We start from the raw sequence: 25,070 nt of genomic DNA, 5'->3' as shown, positions 1-25,070 counted from the left end.
GCCAGAGAACATTCATGCAGCTTCCAAGTAATAATAAAGCAAACTTGATCTGAAGCTGCATGAAGCAAAATACAATCAAAATTTTGGGTTTTTTTTCCCCTTAAAAAACTGTGCAAATGGGAAGGATATTTTAACACAACTTCCATCTAAGAAAAAGTGATTTGCTTAACTGATGAGTGCATGTAAAATAATGCTTCTTCCTGAACAAACATCTAAAATTGAAGTGAAACAAAATAGCCAACAACAGAAATGGAATAGCAAAATCCACCCCCCAATTGTCTGAGGAAGCCCAAAGGATGTATCCAAAAGCAGGCCCATTTTTTCAATTCTATCTCTTGATCTAATTAGAAGATGTTACCTCTTCTTATGAGCTATTCTTCTCTTACGTCTCTAGACAGCTGTGCTTACAAGAATATTTCTGCAACCCTGCTGAAGAGATTTCAAATGCATGCCCTCTGATCCACACCCCCGAGGTCACTGCTGAGCAGGGCGAGGGAGGGGAACATTACGCCTCAGACCATCAGAAATCAGCACCCCACCAATGCTGCTTACCCAGATAAAGGGCAGCAATAAAGTCAAAGCCTGTATTCGAGCTCTTCCCAGTTTCAGGGTCATTTGGTTCAGTGCTTTGACTTGTTCCCACTGCTGATATTTCTGTTCCTGATGACAGTAGGCACGCTCCCACCTCCCGTGGCCCAGTTCAGAGTTGAGCTGCCAGAGCTCTGTGTCCCAAACGCATCTCCAGCCTCACAGGGTAAATAACAGCTTTTATTCCTTTCTGAACCAAGCGTATCTTTGCGCTGCTGGGAACTGACCTGCTAAAAATTTGTCAGCTGCACAGTTCAAGCTGTTTCTGCTTTTAAAAGAGTACAATACTCGCTAATAGATTTTACATCAGTTATTCAGTTTCCACAGTTGATTGGCTGAAGCTTGTTTGTATTGTTTTCTAAACATCAATGGTTTAAAAAAAAAAATAAAATAAAGCAGTGTCTCATCATAACTCCAATAACTTAGTATATTGCTTACCCTTAGTAGAATTTTATTGAACCACTATTCTTCCTGTTCTCAAGCTCACTATCAAAATATTAAAAACTTGAATCCTTTTTTAAAGCAACAGACGTTTTCTATGGGGTTTGTTTCACAAATTCATAAAGAGCTTGAAAGATTCTCACTAGTATTTCTGAGCAGTAGGCAAATACTTTTGGCAGGAAAATACATCTCAGCAGTTCAGTGCAGAGCACCCTCGCTGCCTTAAGCCATGGTCAGCTACCAGAAGATCTCCTGCAACAAAGTCCCCGAGGGCTGCTCTGACTGGGAAAACTGGGAGCTGTTTTAGCCCAGGCTACCCCACCACTGATGGAGCAAAAGAAGGTTTTATTTTAAAATGTACAAAACGAAGACCTGGCTCCCTGCTTTAGGCATACACAGCTCACTCTCCTTTCCAAGCTGGTCTCACTCCTCCCCCATCAGAGACCCTTGAAAACAAGAACTTGCACACCCAAATATGCATGAAATGGCAACCTCTAACCTACCAAACCATGTGCAAATCTCCCTAAAGTTGTGCAAAACCATCAACCGCTTCTAGATCAACCTACTGCCGTTTCTGTCACTGTTTTCTGCACCTACACCTGCATGTCCCCTCTGGAGAAAGGTTTTCACTGAGATACACGGCTCTTGCTTGGTTGTTTTAGTAAGCATTTCAGCACACAGTTGAGGCAGCAGCAAACACACCAGCATTTTTTCCCACGGCATATCATTATAACACAAATTGAATTGGCATCCAAACATCCCACTAAACTTTCTGTTAAGCACGGGTGGGAACATCATCCACACAGAAAATTTTATCCAAGCGTGATGAATAGAATAGGTATCTATAGCTGTCTATAACCAATGTTTTATGGGGACTTCTTTAAACCATGCAATGAACTATAGGGCCGAGGCAGAGACAGTCTTTCACCTGTAACTGCAATGCAGCCATCCACAAAAGGGAAAGAAGCAGCTTTTATATCACTCACAGCAACACTGTCCACATACTTAGCAAAGAAAGAATAAGAGATGAGAGAATACTTTATCATAATTATGCTAAGACAATGGTAATCACATAATAATTACTGGAAAAATTGTACACATTAGAGTTTCAATTAAGCCCAAAACCTCGCTGTTTTAGAACTACACAGGGAGCTGAAGATGCATCCTTTGACTTCCAAGTTACTGCTTTCTTCATGATGCTCTCCATTTAGAAAACCCAGCACATGTAATAAATATCATCATCTTTAAATTTATATTTACATGAAATACGTAAATACAAAAAATTTCGTTTTGTTTATCTTACAATTCTATTAATCTTTTTCTTACAGTAGGATCAGGGTTCCATCATGGTGGATGCAGTTATCTCCTTCACCATGCTCCGTCGCGGTAACGGCAAGGGAGCTGTTCTGCGTTAGCCTGCCTTATCTGGCCACCGAGGCACCCAGCCCTGGATGTGAACACAGCTCTTCTGCATTAGTCGAGAGATAATCCATTTGTCAGTGCATGCAGACTGGACCACATCTGCATGAGTGACCCCACAATAAATTTGGACAGTGTCTACAGTTTAACACAAAGCTGAAGGGCACTGGTTGGGTTGGGGTTTTTTTGTTTGATTAGGGGTGGGGAGTTACAACAGCAGAAAGATTGAAATTATATGAATTAAATTAAAATCATATTGTTACATGTCAGGTCACAGCAAGCAAAAGGCACTAGAGTTGCATCCATGAACTGATCTCTCTAAATGAGAGAAAAGTACTGCACAGGCATTGCCTCTCTGAAGACAACAGTTCTCCCTATACAGACAGGTTTTGCTCCTGACACAAGATCACCTTTGAAATGAAAAGCTTACAGTGGAAAGGGAAGAGAATAGAGCACTCCTGCCTCTGCCACCCACGCTCCAGCACTGGCAGCAGCAGAACACTCTTAACCCCAACACCGGACATATCTGCATATTCTTTTATTTAAGAATTCTCAAGGTCTCAATTCCTAAGGAAAAATATTTCTAGTCCTCTGCCCAGGACACACCAACATAATCCTCTCTTCAAAGGAAACTAAGTATTTCAGTTGGGTTTATTAGTGCGGACCAAGAATTAGTTTTACTTTTAAATAAATATATATATTTGCTGTAAAACTGAATTAATTTGACTTGACTAGGACTGATTTTGGAAGTGATTGTACATCTTCAGTTTTTTAAATCTGAAACAGACATGAAGTCTCCCTTTAACTAAGATTTTTCTTAAAGCTCTTATTGTTTCTGCCTTCATCAGAGAAACGCAGTAATGAAGCACAAGACCTTGACGTGCACATGAAGTAGCTGAGCATGGAAATATGTGCACGATGGGGACAGGTAACCAACCCAAAACAATACTTCTCCTAGTAACCAACCCAAGCAATACTTCTCCTACACAGCCTAGCTTTGCTGTGTTCTGTCACGCTCAAACATCAAGACCTCCGCTGTTAAAACAAACAAGAGAGGTTTTGTTTGCTTACGCAAACGCAGTGATTATTTACCACATTCCCAAACAAAAGAATCAGGGTGGATACTGGAAGCTGAATACAAGAATATCACTCCAGGACTCTGTTGGCTCTGCTAAAACCACGAATCAGTCCTCCACAGCCTTGCACCTCCTGCAGTCATCCGTAACACCCCAAAGCAAGAAGCAAACACAAAGCACGTGGAAAGACCTTTTGCTCCAAAGGGGAAGCCTCCCCTCTACATGACTGATGATGGCTATGCAGAAGCTGAGGCCCTGGGGAAGCAGGTCCAGATCTGGCCTCTGGTTTAGCTAGCAGCAAGTGAATCCATCAGCCTAAGGAGCCTTCCCTCTGAATTTCCAACAGTGATTTTACCTACAAACAACAGCAGCGAATAATCCTGGACTCACGATAAAGCTGGACATAACACTACCCCATGAGCTCACTTGGTTAGGAAATATAAGTCATTACTTTATTTGATATTTAAAGAATTATGAACAATTCAGCTGAAACACTCCTTAGGTACCTCTAGGGTTATATTAGTCCAGATAGTCATTTGGTTTATGTGGTGCATCTCCATTGCCTTCACTGGAGGTAAGCTAGCTCCTGCCAATTAAAATTCTGTCCCATTAACTTAAATTCTGAAGAAGGGCTGAGCCTCGAAGCCAGTGCAAACATATCTCAGTGCATGTTAGACTAATGGGGCTGACAAATTGTTGGTGACAGCAAGAATGGCCTCACACACTGCTGGGAGATGAAAACCAAAGCCTGTATTTAGAGGTTTGTGGGTATCCAGTTCAGTTCTTCCCAGGCAAGGAGAGAGATGCAACTCAGAGATCAGATTTCAGTTTTAATCAAGCAAGAGTATATTCGATTCAAAGATTCAACTAAAAGTATTTAGAAAGGATATTTTATTTTATTTTATTAATATGAATATTTTTAATTTAATTTTATGAATATTTTATGAACGTTATTAGACTAGGAACTTAACAACTTGCAACTTCGTGCTCACAGCAATTTGCAGATGTAATCCTTTGCTAGCACAAATTTCTGATGCCTTGCTATATGACCCATTGACATCAGCATCCTCAGTTTATCATGTCATTAAATCATGATTGCTCAGCTGGAGAACATTCTCCAACTCAGTGAGGACAACATCTTTCCTGTGCAGACTGGGTGGAAAGATGACAGCCCACATCACAAAATCCAGTCTGCGCTGAAACTCACACGATTCCAGTGACATAGCTTTTCTCAGATGCATACCCTCTGATAACAGTTTTCATCAGACACACAGTCCTTTTGCACAACTGGATACCAGGATCGGTTTCTGCTTTGGCTATCTTCCCAAATCAAGCCCAGAGACATTAAACTAAAAAGTTGTTTGTTCTAGCTCGTTACGGCAGTGCCTCTATATGTACTCCTAAAGCCACCACACTAGTAAAACGTTTGCAGCAAACTTGACTTTTGTTTACTGTAAATGGTATAGAAATGTGCTTAAGTTTTCAAAAGCTCACTCCTAAGTCTTGATTTGTGAAACTCGTATGCACATATTTTAAATGTGCTTTACATAGGATAGACTTTGTACTGTTCTGCAAGAAATTAGAGGACAATCACCTTTATTTGCTTTTCAAGAAATTGAGAATAACTGTAATGACATTATTCTGAGATATCTTGTAAAGCGCATATATCGCTTAGCTAATCAAAATATCTTCCTATTTTTGTCTACATTAAGTATTCCATTTACAAAAATAGATATTAATGTGTATAATTTTTTTCCAGATTAACAGAAATTTAGCCAAAAGCTATTAATCGAGAAAGTACATCAAATCAATGTCTAAGTAATCCTGCTTGCAGGGATATATTCTGTGCTTACAGCAGAAGGATACTGCTCATATTTTTAATTAGATAATTTATTTTAAAATCCTATTCTATAGTAAAAATGTGTCTTTTAATATTTATACTGTTTCTCATTCCAACACCGCCTGTCTCAGGGCAACACCGCCTGGCAGGAGCACAGTTCTACCATTTCCAGCTCTGCATCCAGCTCGCAAAGTGGGACTCATACATCGGGCGCAGCCCGCGCCACAGAAGATGCTGAAGGTAAAGGGAAATTCTGTCACTCACTCACAAATATATTGGATGAAGTCTGTATCTCCAAATTCTGAAATTACTTATACTTCATGTAATATGCTCAGATAAAAAAGTCTAAATTGGTGGCCTCCTCTAAAACCAAACACTTCCTGTATTCCAGTAGTATACTGCAGCAGATGAGAAGGCTCAAGTTAAGTGTATAAAAAAACGCCTTGAGATCCCACGTTAAGAGATGGCACATTAGCCAGAGGTGAAGACATTAGGAATGATTTACAGAAGTTACATAGCCACACTTATTCTAAACATTTTTCAGCTCTGGACTGGTGCTTGTCACATCTAGCATCTCAAACTAAGTTGCAATTTTAAGATATAATGACACATTGATATATAATTATTTTTTCAGAATGTTTTTCTTGTTTTCTCTGTTAGACTAAACAGACTACACATTTTAAACCTCTATTTTGTTAAGTAGAGCATGACCTTATAAACATAGCTATAGGCCTGCTTTAATACAGTACAGTGTCAGGGTGATTTAAGTCAAGCAGAGCTATTAGTGCCATTTCTACATTTACCTTTGTACTGGAGTAAACACAAGATTAGGACAAATACTTTATAAATTAATTCATTAATTCAAATAAAGTTTCTGCATAAAACACAAAGACTCCAGATAAATATCACATCATTTGCAAAGGGAAAGCAAGCCACATTGTGGGAAGAGAGCTACAAACACTGCTATGCCTTTTCTTTGACTTCTGTTCTCTTAAGGTTTCCTCAGAGTTACACTGATCCTCTTAAGCATGATGCGATCAAACCAAGTAGTCATTTGATGCAAAAGAGTCATGCACTAGTTGCAAGCACACTATGGGCTCCTTTGTCTCCTGTTGAAGAGTTAATAAGATTTCACAGAGCTGCTTCCTGCCAGAATTGCCAAGAAGTCGCTTTCAGCTACACATAAGGTGCTTTCCTAACCTGTTCCTTGGTGTTCACATTGGTGACTCACAAGGAAGGATTAAAGTTGTGTCCTTGAAGTTCACCGAAAGTCAGAAAGTCTCATTTCGTAAGTATAACAATCCTTTTGCAAACTCTAATATTAGCTTCCTATAATTGACTCTTGTTCCAGACAACATCAGAATGTCCCAACTGTCTTGGACCAAAGAGCACTCCCAGTCCAGGCTCTGTCATTGCATGTGATGGTTAGCAGGTGCCTAGAGAAGAGAGTAAGAGCAAGGTGAACATGCAGTGCTACTTAACCAGCTTAACAGTCAAAGGCCTAAAGGCTTGTTGACTCACAGATTTTGCTTCCGTGGGTAAAAGCCTTTGGTAGATTTTTTGTCCATGAATTTTTCTGATTGCAACATCCTGTAGCAGTAAGTTCCATAGTTTAAAGACGTGCTGCAGAGAAGTACCTTCTTTTGAATTTATTTTCAACCTGTCGTCTTCTAGTTTCATTTGATTCATATCAGTTCTTAAATGGAAAGAGATTTTTTTCCCTATTTACCATCTCTGTTCTATGTATCATTTCAGAGACTTCTATTACCCCTTTTTCCCCTCCACTCCTTTCCTTTCCAGGATGAAGAGTCCCAGTCAATCTATTCTTGCTTTGTAGTGAAAATGTTCCATACCTTCGACCACTGTTGTCACCCTTCTACAATATTTTCCTATTCAGAGCACAGTTGAGCTTGTCTCACCTAAGACACACAAAATTGTCCACTTGTTACAAGTGGTGAATGAACTTCAGAAAGAATGAATTTGTGTGGATGTTTATTTAAATCACCTAACTTTCTTCAGATCCAAAGGTTTCCCCCTCCTGTTTTCACAGCAGAAACCTGTGAATCCCACAACCCGTTTCTCAGGTGAGACTCACGGCTATCCTCCCAAATAATGTCCTCGCTCTGCTCTCTGTCTCTCCCTCATTTCCTAAACTGCCATTAGCACAGCTCTGATGGAAAAATGGCTGTGGTGCCTCATGCCAGTGGATCCACGCTCCAGCAAAGACCAAGGGAATCTTAGTTACTGCAAGAATCTTGACACTTGCAAAGCATGCAGTTGTATAGACGTTTACTTGTAGGCACCTCCTTCCCACTGAAGATTTTTATGCTTAAAATTTAAATCTATGGGCATCTGATTCACAGCCAAAGCAATCAGAAACACTTCTATAGGCTTTACTGACCTTTGCTTCTGACTCATAAGGAATCACAAAAGGCTGAACCAGACAGTGACACTATATCACTGAAACACACCTTGCATCTTGCAACAATAAACCACACCAAAACTAGGACTGACAAGAAAATAACACCAAAAAGATGTCTTAGTCACCAGGAGACTAATATACCTGCGTTATGCCAGTATCAGCACTTACTGAAACTCTACCCCCACAAATTCTAGAGAAAGCACATTTGCAGATTTCCAAATCTCCAGTCAAATCCCATACTAACCAAAGACAATGACTGTTCAGTTTAAATGGATCTTTGAACATGTTTGCAATAAATCCCGCAAGCCTTAAACTTTTATTATGCCAGCACTTACTCTGCTGATTTACAGTCTGACTAAAATGAAGAATCCTCATGGTTGACTCAAATAACATCCTCTTACAGGGTTTCACAAAGACAGGTGAAGAAGATTACATAAAGCAAAATAATGGATGGAGAACTGGTGCATGACAACCTATTCATCTCCTCACTTGTCACGCAAGTGCGACTCAAAGATTTTTCTTAGCTTCAGGTCCATACTTGTACTTACAAAATCTTTTCCTGACAAATTCTAATCAAAACAGATGGTGATGATAAGGAAAGACAGTTTATTTGACAGTTATTATCCAATAACTTAGTATCCCACAGTACTTTCTAAGCTATTCAGAACGGACAAGATTTTAAAACAAAAGAATAGGTCCAAAGTTTACTAAAGTCTGGACCCAAGTTCCCAGCACCAATCTGTCTGCACTGATGGAAGGATAATAAACAACTTAAGAATTCCAGATATCATTAGGGATCTGGTTTTAATATCCACATATGAATATCTATCTAGAAATTCCTCTAGTCACCCTCCCCCCCTCTTTATTTTATGTTTTTACTGTTTCGTACTAAGACATACCAAATGCACAAACTAACAAACTGGGAAGTGTACAAGGATATCGAGCCCATTTCTGCTGAGCTTTAACACAGCATAATATGCCTAATAAAAGACACTAGAATGGATGCTGGTTATCTATATTTTTAGTCAACCGCACTATTTAAAAAGTGAAAGGAGCACAGCACCAGGAGGAAGAAAGGCAAATCAACCTAATGAAAGATTTAGACATGGGAAGGGCGTGACAATGCCACAAAGGCGGTCACTACCAGAGCCAGGGTCAGGGTTCTACCTAAGGCTCTTGATTATTAATTCACCGCTACTTTGTAGGCCAACCTATCCCTTGGCAATCAGGATGAGGCCATTTCATCCAACTCAGGAAAACTGCCTGGAATTACTGCAGTTCAATAATATGTGTAGATAAGTGGGAAGGCGTGGCAGAGAGCTGAAAGAGAGATATAAGTTATTAGATACAGAAGGCAATGCAGAGGCAGCCATATGTGCATGAAATATGGAAAGACAACCAAAACTGAGAACAAAGCCAGAGTGTTTAAATGCAAAACAGAGATGTGTCATTAAAAAGAGGTTTTCCTTTAAATAAAAACAGAAAATAAATAAACCGTTAAAAAAAAAAAATCTCTTCCATTGCTTCCATCCTGAAAATATTAGAATTTAGTTTATATTTTCCCTTTTCCATTGTTTGTGGTTGGAAAAGTTCAGAATACAATGGCAGGTATGCCAAACCAAGCCAGTATTCAACATCACTTTCAAGTTGTCCTACAGCTCCCTGCTAGGATCAAAGCCAACTCTTCTCAATTTCTCTGTCTGAACTTCTCCATCTATGCCAGCTATTCTACCTGACAGCCGCCAATGCAGGGACTTCCTGCCTCTGACATTTCATTTTCAAGTGGATAAAATAAAACTGTAATTCTGTGATTTACTCACCTGAGTCACAGTCTTTACTAATGTATTTGAAACAGCAAAGTTCTCCCAATATAATCCTCCTATGTACATACTGCACTGCTGTCAGCTAGGAGTAACCCTGGTACAGTTTATCAGGTGTGGTACCCTCTAGTCAGGTATGGCTAAAACAGATGCTGCCTGGCCTGGCCAAAGCGATCAGAGCATTTCATTGACATTGGTACAACCCACACTCCTATCCCGAAGTGTCCAACAAATAAATAGGACCTCCACTGCTTTTTTGCTCTACAACATTCATTTCTGGGCACAGACCCATTTTACTGCAGCCTACTTAATGCCTTACAGAGTTACATGTTGAACTTTGTAAGGCAAAGAGCATCTTCCTTGTTTCTATGTCCAATACCTAGCATAAAGGTATTACTGCAGTACAGAGGCTCTATAAGGTCAGTGCAAGCTATTTGCACGTTCCTACTCTATGCTGTTTGTAATGGGGTTAAAGTCTTGTTTTGAGCCAAAATACAAGAAAAATGAAGACGTTGGCATGTTATTGTGCAACGTGGTGTAGAACAGCCCCTCAAAACAGAATAGGACAATATATCCATGTAAGAATCCCCTGGAAAGCTAGATAAAATGCTACAGCAAGGACAGAGATATGTCAACAGACAGTTCATGCATTTGAAGACAGACCTTGCACAGTTTGCATGGATTTCTGCTCACCTGACTAAGATGACATCCAAAGTCTAGAGCTTTGCTCCTGTGTTCAAACAATTAATTCATAAAGGTTCCTTAATCTGATGGTTGTCTAAACTTTCCCAGTCAAAGCATATCGAGGCTGCCCTAGTGGGACTGCAGATTTAAGTGAGGGTTTTGCAACTGTCAGTCCCAGAATGAGAGAAGCTGGTGGGCTTGTCCTGTGTGAAGGCCACAGGCTGAGTCAGTCAGCATTATTTTGTAAAGGCTGTGGCTGAGATCAAAACTCCTTCTGACACAGATATATGAACTTGTTGGCTGCAGGTGAGTTGTTTACTTGCATACCAACGCAATATTCCAAAGCAGAGTTGACCAAAAAAAACTTCTTGTCCTCAAAACACTGCCTTTGATCACTGTAAAATGAAGGACAAGGGAGCAATAACTGACTCTACCCTTCTTGCCATTTCATTGTACTAATTCATGAGTGAAAGGCATCTGTTATTTACAGGCATCTGCATCGCTGCAGGCAGTCACATCACAGCCTTCTAATGGACTGGAACTTTATTAGGATAGTGTTTCTTAGCCACAAGTAAACATGCACAAATTTGCAAGTGCACTTTGTTTTCTGGTCTAGTCTAAATAGACTGATTCCCTTAGGATTGCCAGGCTTGGGGACTTAAGGTGTCCTTGGCTACAGTTTTTCCCTAGCTGTGAACGATTAAGTTGATCTACTTACTCTGTAAATGACTTAATGCTACATAAAGGAGGAAAATAAGCAAGATAACAGAGATGAGCCCTGTACTTTACATTCAGCCCTTTCACACTCGCTGTCTGACCTGCAACAGGAGGCAGTCTCTGCCCACCGTCTGTCAAGGCAGATACAGCAAAGAAAATGTGACAGAAATCAATACAAAATACAAACGAGATTGGCAACGGAGAAAAGTTGACATGCAGTCACGTGGCCAAGAAATTTAGTTCAAACCTCTTGAGGCCTACACGGTGCCTTCCATACAGGTCCTTCCTTGCAATCACTTTCATCATAACCAGCCAGCGAGCAGCAATAGCTTGACAGAAATATGCCAGAAGCAGACCTTTTTTCATACCTCGGTTCCTCCAATCCCTACCAAAATCTTCTCTCAGTCCAGCAAAGCGCTCTCTGTGTCAGAATAGAGGTCGCTTACCTTTGAACAGAGATTTTATTCCGAACACAGACAAACCTTTCTCAGAATCTATAAAGCCTGCAGTTCACCACTTACCTATCCAGAGTGTCCTGAGGCACTTTACTCCCTCCAGCTCTGCTGTTGACACTGGCATTCTTGTTGGCAGTCATGGTCATTTCTGCTTTCTAGAAATGTGGATATCTGTGAGAAGAAAAGTCAATTAAGCTTCAGCAAGCCCAAATGACAATTAACCTTCAAGACTGCTAGAAGTACTATGCTGTGTAAAGGCAGAACTCCGGGCTGCTTTTCATTCTATAAAATGCAATCAGTCTAGTTATGATCTTGAAAATCTAAACCTTACCTCTCTACTGCTGCTCTTTCACATCCACAGCCAAGTTTATCAGAGCCCAGTGCTATAAAAGGAGAGATCTTATGGGAATTAGGTGTATACTTCAGGTTCTGGCATGTCTGATGAACAGAGCTTGATACCGAGCTCAAAATATCACAGGTTTGGTGTGGTTCTTCCATCCATCAGTATACGTGGAGAACTCAGTAACTGCACTGTGTGATACTGGCAGATACCAGAACTATGACTGGCATTTTGGCCACACAAAAGCTATTCCAAGGAACAAAGAAACTTTTCGCAATTTTAAAGTACAGCTCCATTATGGAAATATTTTCTAATAGTGAAATATATTCAATAGCAAATATGTTGAATATAATTTTCAAATCTGCTTGTGATATGAAAATATCTACAAGTGTTTTTCTCTATTGGCCCCATGATTCTTCAAGTAAAACTGTCTTAGGATACTTTTAAGACCTCAGGTAATATAAAGAATCATTACTAATTCCTAGTTATTTCCTAGTAATTTGGTAACAACCCAAAAGCTGTAAATTTGATTTCAGCCATGGTAAAAACCGTATATATCCAGTTAAGTGCCCAAAAGATGGGCCTTACTTCTGTAATGTTGCTGCATACCGGCAAAGAAACAGCCCTGTACCACCATTTATTTTGCCCTCATCACTCTAGCTTAATAGGAACACTGTACTGCAACTGAAGGGAGAATATGATGGTATGGATATGGGCCAGGATGTAATCCCAAGGATGTAAAAGTGGTAACCTCTGCTGGCACGCACTCTGGGTGGTTTCTGAGATGCTCCTTAGTTTATAGGCTAAAACATCTACCATGGTTTGCAGTACTGCCACCCGGTGTCTGACCAGAACTATCAATTTTTACAACCATTAATGGCATAGTTAATGCAAAAATAAGGAGTATTACAAAACTTCTTGTTTACTCAAACCCACAGTAAGTCCAGACTGCTTGAGAAGCCAGCTGTAATGTGATGCTAAAAGCAAGCTGGGTACTGACAACACACAAAATCCTTATACAAACAGACCCATTGTGGTAAGGAGGACATTCTCTAAACCATTTCATTGCAAACTGTTCTGCCACAAATAAGGTCAGAAAATCTCCCACGGATTGAAGCTCCTGAGGCAGAGTCAATCATGCTGACCACAGACTCCAGGTCTACTTGTCCTTCTCTGATTGTCTTGTGCGAATCCATTTTCCCAGCTTAAGTGGAGATTTTTTTTCCCCAGTTGGTAACATTTTTTTCTACACTGAAGCTCCCTAAATTCCTCCAGTGTCTCAGTGTTATTGTTAGCGTTACATTATCAAGATAATGGGACTGTAAAGAACCGCCTGTTCCTATTGGAAAAGGGCTTGCTTGGGACAAGAAAGGAAACCCGATGATGGTGGCCAAGCCTTCTAGGACTCTGCATTCCACAGGGAGACAGCAGCTTTTTTAATGTTTTCCACTCACCAGTTCAATGCCTTTACTGTGTTAAATATGAATCACTTATTACCAATTAAGGTGAGAAAAATAAGAGATATAAATGTGGCATAAGGTGAATAACAGCTGTTAGCATGCACGTGTTACACTCATTTTCCAAGATTTGCTTTTCTGTTCAAGACCAAAACAAGCTGAATGGACCCACACAAAGATGGGATACTGACCTGGCACATAAAAATAAGAAAAGATAGAAAACAGCAACATAAAGGCACACCAAGAGTCCACTTTTCCCATACTCAAAATCCAATGGAAAAAAAAAGTACGTATACATATGCATCAGGGTGTTTGCTTTTCATGGGAGGTTTGCCCTTCTCAAATTTCAGCTTCCCAAAAGCTTGATAAAAATCATTGTGGTCAATATAAAAAAAAGTGATTATTTAAGCCCCACATTTCAAAGCTACCTTAAATGTCAAATAGGCCAAACTGATTTGTTTTCACACAAAAGAGGAATTGAGTTCTAAAAGAAAATTTCATAAGTTACATTAAATTTAGTGACATAAGTGTGCTTCCTCCCATGTAGTCAAGACTGGTATATCAACTGACTGGTAATATCAACTGACTTTTCTATGCAATTTTTCTTTAGTGCTCATTTTGCATGAATATTTTACTGCAAGTGATGCTGGTATCATCCCAGCATATGCAGAGAAAATCCAAATAATTTCAACACGGCAGAAAAATAGTCAATCAACAATTTACAGAGGTGCTTGGAAGCAAGGGTTTAATACAAAAAAAAAAAAAAAAAAAAATAAAAAAACAACCCAAAACAGAGACAGAGAAAAAACTAAATTTTATGGTCATTTAGCAAGTTATTTCATAGCCTTCGAACAAGTAAGTTTATATGACTCATTGTATGGTAGAATCACATCCTTTGGGCTTGTGTGAGAGCATTCTCCATCACAGTATTTGCAAATTATTCTTCACAAAGCAATGAAAACCAAAATCTCTCAAGTATTGTGACATACTGTTAAAAACAAAACCAGAAATAGTCATGTCACACAGACTCCACATTGCCTAGTTAACCATCTAACTACACTTTGCCTAAAAATGCAGAATTCTGTTTTATTTGTACATGTAAATAATTACTATTAAACCCCTATTTAGTGATAATTTGTGCTTTACTCCAGGCGTGGTCTCACTAACTTCACTAGGACAACTCTCAAATGGGCAATTTAATGAGCCTGGATGGTAGAATCTGGACCTTGTTCATTATTACATCCATTTTGTCTAAAACCTCCACAAATCATTTGGCAGGATCAAAGATGACAGACATTAAAAAAAATGGTGTGATGGTAACATGGGATCTGCTGCTAGTACCAGGCAAGGTTCATCATCCTGACTGAAAATGGCTGCTGCAATGCAGATACTCCCTAACAGACTTTTATCACTGCAGGAAGCCCCGATGACAGAATATTCCTTATGGACCATATCCCCCCCCCTTAAAGGTTTCCTTCCACTTCCAAAATGGTACAAATGAAAGCGTGGCCTGGAGCTTTTTTACGGACAGGCAGGGCACTGAAAACCGTCACACTCTGCTACTGAACCTTACTGCATCATTGAATCTTTAATTCCATTAACAGGTATTAGCAGGGGAGGTATAAATCCTACACTCCTCCTCCCTAGAGTTTAAAATTATTCTTAATTTCCTAAAGCATCCCAACACTTTGGAAGCACCACTCCCAGTCCCACTACAGTGCCAGTTGCTCCTCAGCCCACTCCCATTCACAAGTGGTTCAGGGCTAGAGCTAGGCTTGGGGCAGACACCTGAAAAGTCACAGCAATCAAGAGTGCTTTATTTGTACTATCCAAGAGCCTCTTGAGGTCTCAAGAAAACCTTCTGCTTTTTTACCCACAATGTATCCACCAGTTCCTGCATTGCAAGAACTGATTCCCTCCTCTCCTTCTGTGTAAGGTGAATAACATTAAGCCTAGTTATTCATGTCTAGGCTTAGATGTCTTACACGTGTATTAGATCAAGAGATGACTTAGAGAAAACATTTTCATAATTGGAATCATTCCATCTTCCATTCTGTTAGTATAACGGGAGCAGAAGAGGACTTTTCATTTGAAATTTCTTCAGCTCAACAGACATGCATGATTTTTGTTTGTTTGTTGGGTTTTTTTTGTTGTTTTTAAGACTATGCTCAATACCTCTTCCTATCCATATGGTCTTTTTCCTTACTTAGACTTAAAATAGATTCATTGCACTCCATTTTCTGCACTCATTTCTAAAGCATATTTTCCATTAAATATACAGTTCCAATAAAAAGTCCTTAGAGTATGTTGCAATGCTTCAAAGCCAGTTTTCTGAGCTTCAGGAACACTAGCACTGTTTCTCTGGCAGCTTAATGAAGAATAATCTAGATTCTGCTGCTTACTGATGAACACTGAACTCGCACAAACAGAAGACAACACGTACGTGGCGCCAGCCCTCTCAGCCAGGCATTCACTGGGACCCAAGCTGCAGCACAGAGCAGATGAAGTTAGGAAGGTGGCAAAGAAGAGTATATGCAGGGTTTCTAATGACTTGAGAAGGGAGCCTTTGAATGCAGGCTCCAGAGTTCTCTCCTGGCATTATCACTAACACAGGTGCAAATTCTACAAAGAAAATGTGGATGTCCAGCAAGGATGTCAAGTGTGTTCATAGGACTCCTCTGCTCTGGACTTCTGCTGTTACTTTTGAGAGAGGCTTGTCAGTGACAGTTCACTGTATGTAAAGTCCTCGTTGTCTCGTGTGTTGCAAAGTTTAGGTTAAACTTAACTGTCCTAGACTGAACCAATCTGTACTGCAATTAATATAATTTATAAGGTATAATTTGGATTCTTGAGATCTGCATATGTTCTGAAGCCTTTTAAGGCAGATGACTTTCCTCTTGAAATTCCACTGATCTGGGATCTGGAAAATATGGGGAAATATCACTGCTTTGGTCTGCCCCACAGGGCAGAGACCTGGAGACATAAAAGGAAGAACTACAGGGTAAGACAAACTCATGCTTTTGAAAAACTACCTTGTAATAAAGACAAACTCTCAGAAATATATTATTCATAATAACCAATTTGGTCTATTTATTTTTCTCTTAATGGTAGCTGCAGCAGAATGTCTCTAGGCATTGAGAAGTTAGTTTAAAACATTAACACACTTTTCTGAGCGCTTTAAGGAAATCTTGCCCACATTTCAAGAGGTGTTGTACAGCTAAACTTTTGTTTAAGAGTCGCAGCTTCGCTTTGTGGCAATTTGCCTATTCCCTTCCAGTAAAAGAGATAATTATGTCCTCCCAGAACAACGTCAGTTCTGATGAACTGGAAAGTCCAATAAAATTTTTAAAGATTTCTGCCTTGAGAGGGCTTCTGTAGAGACTCCAAAGAACATTTTAATAAGAACTACATGCTTTTATTGGTATACCTGTTCTCTAAGCTGGGCTACTGTAAGTTTAGCAATGCAATATTATACAAAGTAACATAAAGAGCTAAATGACCTGCTCAGCAAGGACTTGGCATGAAGATATTCAGAAAGTATTAATTCAACTGTCTCATACCGAGTTTAGTGTTTACAGCACACAGATAGCCTAACTATGATCGCATCAAGAGGCTTCTTGCAAGACATGAGAACTGTAGCCTTGAACTGCCTTCAAGGCTAGTCCTAAAGACTGGAGAAACAGACCTTGTTCTATCAGCATTGTGTACATGCCTGAGCCGTATTATGCTCTAGCATAATCTCTAAGTAAGAAAACAAGATCAAGCCATTCGCACAGCTACGTATATCCAAGTCCCTGACCGAGAACAAGTGACAATGTTTGTGGGTAACAGAGCCAAAAGGAAGAGGGTTTGTCAAACTTTTCATCTTTATGACACTGCAAATGGCACAGTTTTTAACTGGTATTAACTACACAATCTCATCCAAAGTTTCCCTCCTTACAATCCACAGAGAGCCTGTTTCCAATCAAGTCAGTGAACAGTCTCTCTGCTAGGCCTTCACGGCTAGGTGACCAGTTTACTTCCAGCACAAACTTCCTAGTAAAATCAATAGTGGTGGTAGACTTGGTTGTAGTTGCAACCTTGCAATGCCAACCCACTTTCTCAGCAGTTAAGTCCCAACTGAACTGAAACTGAAAGACTAGGAAACTGATGTTGTGGCACATATTGCAGGGGAAAGAAGTTGCCTCCCCTCAGTGTAGGTTGGTAGACCCGGGCAGCTACAGAGCCAGGCAGGTGAAAAGCAGGCACGCTGCCTAGAGCAAGGACAGCCCTCCACTCACCCCTCACCCTCCTTTCCTATTTTTCTACCACCTAAAATCCCTTCTTCTTCTGATATTCTTGCACTTGCCTATTTCGTGCCTTCCTCATTCTGTCCCCTTCACCCTTCTTTACCTTCTTATTACTTCATTTATCTTCCCTCAAGCTGTTTTTTCCCTTGAATTGAAAATGGGCAATACCTGGTAGAGAGAACAGACCTCACTTGAAACATACTGCAGTCCAAAACTCATGTCCAAATGTAAGAATTCAGCACTAAGCTCTTCTATTACCTTCAGCACTGCTAGGGCAATCACAGCTTTGAAATGGAAGGAAAACAACATGAAAAATCAAAAGAGACCAGTGCTACCGTGCATACTCACTTGTCTTTTATGAAGGAATTTTCACTAATACTAGGGTGACTGTGCTTCTCGGACTATGGAGGGCACATTGTAGTTGAAAAACTTTTGAATATAATTATGTGAACTCTCTGGCACTTAGGGTGTTTGCTTTATCTTGCTTGCTTCAATATTAAAAAGGACCAATAAGGTTTTGTTTGTGCTTTGCTCTCTTACATCACTGGAATTGTATCTCAGTTGAAGAAGCTGGACTGAATCCAGCCTTTTGACTAAATCTTTCTTTCTTTCTGCATAAGGGAAAGACATATTGATTTGTGCTACATGTAGTAGAGTCTCTGATAGCTGCTTTTCATCTAGCTAGTAGCCTATACAAGACTTCCTTCCAATTTAGAGAAATTACAGCTATTGTTGTGCCAGCAGGGAAGTAACTTCACTGTGACTTCTTCTGACTTGTTTGTGCTAAATGAGCGCTTAAAGAGCTCTCACTGAATATAACAAGTTCACATTTATTGACAAATCAAACTGGAATAACCTGAAGGTTCCTTTAAAAGTGACTGCTCCCCAGGGAAGCAAGAATGAGACATTAACAAAAAAATATATGGCTGCTATCGAATCAGAAGTTAGTATTTCCCTGTGTAGGGTGAAGAAAAGGTTTGTATTTTAAAAAATACATTGACTAGTTCAAGCATAACTATCTTGATTTGAGACACCACGGTAGAAAAAGTTTACAATACTTAACAGTACAATTAGCTGGTACTATTATAAGCTCAGAACTCACATGGCATTACCCAGTCATGAAACACCCTCACACTGACCTTAAAACTAATGTCAATCTGAAATGCTACAGTCTTAATTTCTCATGGCTGCCCTAGGCACACATTCTCACCCCACCACACTCATACAGCTATCTGGTTCTGGGAACCGATTCATTTGAAAACCAACCTTTTGGAGGTTTTTTGTTTTGGTGAAGCTGATTTTTCAGACATTCATTTGGGTTCTACTGGACTGTCAGGAAAACATATACCTTAAAAGTGCCTTCAAAATGTGTGTTACTTAAAACTAAATCTGCATGCTTTCTCTTTAAGACAGAAATCTTTTTGATTGTGGACAGCACTCTAAATGTTATAAATACGTTCCTACAGTGTATCAAATACAATTTGGACCTTGCAAACGTGCAGGCTATATTTGCTTTTAATTTTTTTGAGAACAAAAAGAGACAAAAAGGACAAACACATTCATCAAGACATTTTCTCTCTGACATGGATGCAGCAGAAACTCATGCATTTGATATTACAAAAACTTTAAGATTTCATACACTACAATTTGGTTTTAGATGCAAGGCATCCACATTAATCTCATGTGGCTTCACAAGTAAAATATGTGTGCACCTCAGATATGGATCAGGCTTTACTACAGAAAAGTGACTTCTTGTTTCCTTCTGCTGTACTTGAGTGTCAGTCACAATCTGGTAAGTCCTTTCAACAAGCCCTATAATAAACTTAACGAACACTGATTTGTTGAAAGCCCTCTGTCATCGCGTTTTGCAATAAAGGCTTAGTACAAAATAATCAGAGGCATAGATATTGTGGCCTTTGCAACACAAACTTTTCCATGATGACCAGACATCACTATGAAAACAGCCTATGTACAAATTGTCCCTAATATATATCACAGTTCCTCAGTATTATTCTTCCTTTGTCCTTTCCCTTCATCCTCAGGATATTTGCATCAAAACACCAGTTCAAGTCTCAGGACCTCACCTGCTCCTGTTGCTTATTCCTCAATGAAGTCATAGTCCTCTAATTGCAACATCAACATCATTTGCACAATAATGAATTGTTCCTTGTGACACAAAAAAAAGATTAAAATTTTACTAAGGAAGGAGAGCAGATTAGCTTTAAGGAACAAAGATTCTTTTTCATTAATATTTTTTGCATCACAGAGAATACGAGAAAAGAGACTGTCCTTTGGTATTCCCCACAGGGTGTCACCAGTCCCTAAAAACATCACAATACAATTCAAAGCACAGTTCACTGCTTAGTACAGACTGCCTGGGAGCACAGGCTGCAGGGGAGACACAAAGGGAACAAACCAAGCTGAAAGTCTTAGTAAGTCTTAAAAGGAACTTCCCTGTTGAGCTGACACTGATGACTGAACCTTCCTCACCCCGAGGCTGACTGACAAAGTCTGGCAGACAGCCGAGAAGCATCCTGACTTTGCAACTATTGTAGGTTCTGATTCATTAGAGCATCGTTCAAGGCAAAACACGGGTCACAGCTATAATATAGAGCAAGCTGCTGTCCCCAGTGCTGTTAGCACACCTCCCTTCCTTCCTGCCAGACACACGTGGCTCTCACTCAGAGCACCACTAGAGTGCAAACTACAAAATTAATAGCAGTTATATGCCCCATACAAGGTTTTAATAATACGTGATGGGAGGAAGGAGGATCTTGATGTAGCTGCATGGAGACTTGAGAGAGAGGGATTCAGTCTTCATTTTGCCATACATTTCTTATGAGTCACTGGGTAAATGGCTTGAGTTATGCTAGTTGAGCTATTTCCTGACTACTTCTGTGTATGGACATCTTTTCTAGAAGCAAGCTGTGCTACCCAGGAACGTCTGAAGTACACTCAGCCATACAGAGGGTACCTTAACAAGATCTCTATTATATTGTACTTTAAACCTGAATTAACTTTCCCATGTAGACAAATTACCTCCATTTTCATTTCTCATTTCTTACTCTATAGAGCAGAAACAAGTCAGAACTTGTCCGTACGCAGAGGAGAATTTACAGCATCCTAAATACTCCACACGAACTCTCTGTGCAGATGTTCTTAGTACATGTTTAGGCTGGGTAACACACTTTCCAAATTACCTTGTGTATGGGCATGCTTAGGAGAAAGAATATAACCAGTGAATTAACTCAGAGCAGGCAGTGAGCTATAAATGAATAGCTTGGCTTCCCACTGCCTGTGCAAACAGACTCTTGAGCTGCTTCTCCCATACCCTGAGACACAGCAGTGAAGTTGACACTCACAAAGCTTGAAAATCCTTGAAATGGTCTTTAATTTTGCAACTGACTAGTTGTGTTCAATGTGGGAAACTGCCACTGAGAAAAGCATGGAGATCAAAGGGTTTAAATGGCCAGCTTGGCCACTGTAGCTGGTGGCACCGTTGTCACCTATTTTCAGAAGTCCATGAGAGTTCTTTTAGCATGTTTGCCTCGGGCTCCTTCTGCAGAGCTCTTCCTGAGAGCAGAGAGGAGGAAAGACACCTACCAAAGACCACGATGGCCAGGGAGACACTTTGCTTCCAACCTTTATGCAGACAAATGGTCGGTGATGGCAGGGAGGGAAGAGGGACAGGCAGATTTGTACCTCATCCTGACTCTCCTCCCCTGACAGAGTAAGCAGCAAAAAAAGGAAATGGTCTGAAAAAGAAAGGAAAAAGGGAATATAGATGTGCTTGGGGGGGAGAGGGGAAAAAAGGAGGTCTTAGTGGAAAAGCAAACAAAGCAGCAAAATGAGAAATAAAACAAGGATTGATGAAAATGTTACTCCCAAATCCAGTGAGGCAGGTTAGGTCATTTGCCACGCTGAGTATTCAGGTTCAGGCATGCTTTGCTAGGAGATTAGGTGACCTTCAGTATGCTGGCCCTGGCTGTAAATAAAATGAAACAAAGCAGTTGCGTTGTTCGAGTCAGAGCAATAAAGCAAAAGCCCTGGATCAGCATCCAGTGCGTGCAACTGCCTTTCCCTGATGCTGAGCAGAAGGGAACAGGCAAGATGGCTAACAGGAGTAGAAGAAAATCCAAGATCATCTAAGGACCAAGTTTGTACACAGATCCAAACAGTGTTTTGCTCCCAGAGAAGGCTGTAAGGAGCATTCAGCGAAGGACAGTCTGAGGATAACCAACTCTCCTGGCCAATGCAGATGTCACCAGGAAAACTAACTTCAGAGGAAGGTGACAAGGAGCATCTGGAGAAAGATGTGGAATGGATGCTTCATGAGTGTCAGGAAGATTGAAAAATAGAGGTCTTCAGCAGAAGCAACTGATGGCAACTACTGATGCTGTCCTGCGCAAAGGTCCTTTGACTTCCCTCTAACACCATACAGTAAAAGAAAACTAAATTCAGCAGTATAAGCAGAAGGCAAGCTGACATTGTCACAAAGTGTTGTTTTAAGTTTCAAGCATCAGCGGAAGATCTTTGATACTGGTGCCTCAGTAAGGTCAAGAACTGATATGTGGTGTTACCATGAATTTCCTGTTTAGATCACTATGTCCTAGTAATCATGTTACTGTTCTGAGTCAGTATTTCCAAGCAGCAGGTCCTGTCCATGATACCTAAGCTGCCCATACTAACACTTCTAGTTGAAGCAACTATTAATTTGGATGGACTGTCTCAATATGATGATATAAACGCATCCTGAGAGGATGAGGAACTAGCTGGAGACCTCATGGGTGTAAGTAGAAAATATTAGCCAAAACTGTCTTGGCTTCTACAAAGAGATGAGAACAACCTTGGGTCTGTCTCGTTTGCTCTTGGCAGTTACCCAGGGAATCTGTAGAAAGGCACAGAGATCTTAATTCCCCTGTATTCAAAGTACATCCAGAAGTGACCCTGGACACAGGCATTAGCAGCAGCAAAAGGGATGGCACATAAGTCTGTTGTTTGTATTAGGGATTTGTGCAAGAGCCGTTCAGGAGAGGTATCTGTTTACATTTAGAAATTATGTTCTTGCACTCAAAGCAACATCTGCAGGATCTCTGAGCTACGTTTGAGCTCTGACATAGATTTCTTTTGTAGTCTTAGGAAAGCTGCTTAGAGGTGAGATCCTCAAATTCAGTGTCAGAGAGTAAACCCCATCGCCCACATTCCAGCATCTGCTTGAGTGGCCCATTTTCCCAGAGCTGCTCCTATTTTTCCTAATCTACTTCAGAAATCTATGGTTTGATCTCTCCAAGTATCATTGCTCTACCAATGAACTCAGAGTAACTCTATGACTTAGCTCACACACAAGCAGTGAGGACATGTTCTTTAGTAAGTTCAAGTTCTCCAGAAACATGGTGAGGCCCAGACATGCGGCTATCACCAATGGTAAACACATCAGTAACAGAGACAAGCCATTCCTCACCAGCTTCTTTGGTCACCGAAACCGCCCTCTCCTGTCTGCAGCGGCTGCCTTCCTGCAAACTGGCATCTCTTGGGGCAATGAGCACCTGTTTTGGGCACAGTGGTTTTCTGATTCAGATTCCCTTCATGTTTATGAACCTCTTGGCTACTGCCTCCCTCTCCTTCAAACTCTACACATTCTAAGCCAAGACAAATAAAACCAAGCCCCCGGTGCTCCCAGGACGATAAACCACAGCGGGGTGTGAGCAGGCTGGCTGAGAGGGTGCGGTCCATGCCCTGCCTGCCTAAGCTTCTTCTCCCACCTCAGAAGACTGAACAGACAGAAAGGAAACACAGCAGAGAAGCGTGGTGCCAGCAAAATGAGTGAACCTCAACCTTCTTCCTAGCCATGCTGCTGAAACAGAGGAAACACACTAAGGAAGAAAAGGGAGGAGGGGTGAAGACCAGACAAATGTCAGAAGAGTTGAAGGCTAGTAGAACAAGGGTGAGATGAAGGATAGCTAACATACTGTGTCAGAAAAAACATAGGTGAGAAACAAGGAAGTCAAAAGATTTTTAAAAGGAAAAAAAGCAATAAGAAACACCAGGAGGGAAGACAACTACGCTCCCCTTCTTCTCCATGCTGGGAAGGCACCCTGCATCCCTCGGAGAAAGCAGCCCGTCTTCCCTCACACTCAGGGATGTTTTCATTCCATGGCCAAAATTTTCCTCATGGAATAAACTTTGAATTTTCCCAAAGATACTTCAAGAAAAATGGATCTGTGATACTGTGGTAACCTGACGTGAGACTTCACTGAAAGAAATTCCTGCTGTCCTGCAAAGCAGGTGCAACTCCATGAGCATGGGAAGTGTCCCAAAATCTGTGTAGCTGCTCATTCAATATACAAGCCCAAACTCAAATCCAAACTCAAGTTTTTGAGTCCCTAATTTGCGAGTAGAAGCCTCATCCCCCACGCACATACAGTCCTGTAGTGACTGCAGGAGACTAGCAGTTCCCAGACTCCTGCAGGTTCTTTAGAGAATTGACTTGAGGGGCGGGGGACGGGGGGAAGAGGGGAGAGGAGAAAGGACAGAGAGAATATTGGCAGCTATACCAGAATCACAATAACATAAACTAAGCAAAGCAAACTACTTCTTATGGCCTTTGTTAACAAAAATTATAGTAGCTATAGCAACGGAGGGGGAGCAAAAAAGCCCAAGACTTTTTAAAATCCCCAAAGAACACAGCTTTCTAATATGGAAAAAATCAAGATTTATTGCACCAGCAGCTCCCACAAGGCAGGGCTATAGTAGTGCACAATGGTTTCAATTAAAAGCACGAATCATTAACCAGTGCAGCTGGGCTTGGTAGCTGGCAGACAACATCATCTCTTCCAGTGAGCCACAACTTCTTCAGGGACTGAACTAGCTCCTCTTGCTGTGTGATGTGCCCTTCAGTCCTGTTTCTGGTGGCTTTACCTCATATCCTCTGTCAAGCCCTGTGACAGAGTGACTAATGCCACTGCTCAACAGAGAAAATCAGGGAAAAAACTCCTGTGCTCGAGTCCTGTGCATATACCCCTTGCCAGCCGTCACACACTGATATCCTTATAGGCACTGCCCGCGGCGCAGCACTGCACACTCAGCAAGCATCTCCGAGAGAAAAGCATTTTGGTCCCCTGCTGCCTGTGTGTATTTTCCTTCTCAAATACACACACTCGAAAGCTCAAGGAGGGGAGGAATGTCTGGCACTTCTGCGGTGACTATCTGGCAGAAGCACCGCTCCATTTTCTGGCAACTCAACCAGGGTCTTAGAACAATTATTTCAGTTCCTGATTCAAGCGCTGGAGACGGAATATCAAGTTACATTTCTCTCCAGCCATCAACACTAATTCAGTTTTCACTAAGTCAGTCTTGCTGGAATTTCACTCTTCCACACTAAAACAAAAAAGGAAAGTGTGAATCAACACTGAAAAGCCATTAGAAGAAACATAAGGAATTTCAAGAGTTGCCCTTCACAAATGTAAAAAACACCAATAAGATCCAATAGAGAAGGAGCTGTTTCTTCCTAGAAGGAATATTT

At 40.7% G+C, this 25,070-nt stretch overlaps 1 protein-coding gene across 7 annotated transcripts in view; it reads right to left on the bottom strand.

Annotated features, from left to right (window-relative positions):
* The window catches only part of DENND2B (DENN domain containing 2B), a 184,190-nt gene that overhangs the window by 93,896 nt on the left and 65,224 nt on the right, over positions 1–25,070 (bottom strand). For all 7 annotated transcript variants that reach the window (XR_015701831.1, XM_087745570.1, XM_087745575.1 and 4 more), the window contains one exon: positions 11,529–11,633. Coding sequence is in view for 6 of the 7 variants with exons in the window: in XM_087745570.1 (XP_087601696.1) it covers positions 11,529–11,608 (80 nt within the window). In the remaining variant the exon portion in view is untranslated. The remainder of the gene's footprint in view (positions 1–11,528; positions 11,634–25,070) is intronic.

Source organism: Nipponia nippon, unplaced genomic scaffold (assembly GCF_047370975.1).
Source record: "Nipponia nippon isolate SJK-2023a ecotype South Korea unplaced genomic scaffold, ASM4737097v1 scaffold_10, whole genome shotgun sequence".
In the NCBI taxonomy this organism is placed as follows: domain Eukaryota; kingdom Metazoa; phylum Chordata; class Aves; order Pelecaniformes; family Threskiornithidae; genus Nipponia; species Nipponia nippon.
Note: the sequence above shows the minus strand (reverse complement) of the source record. Positions and strands in the feature narration are given on the sequence as shown.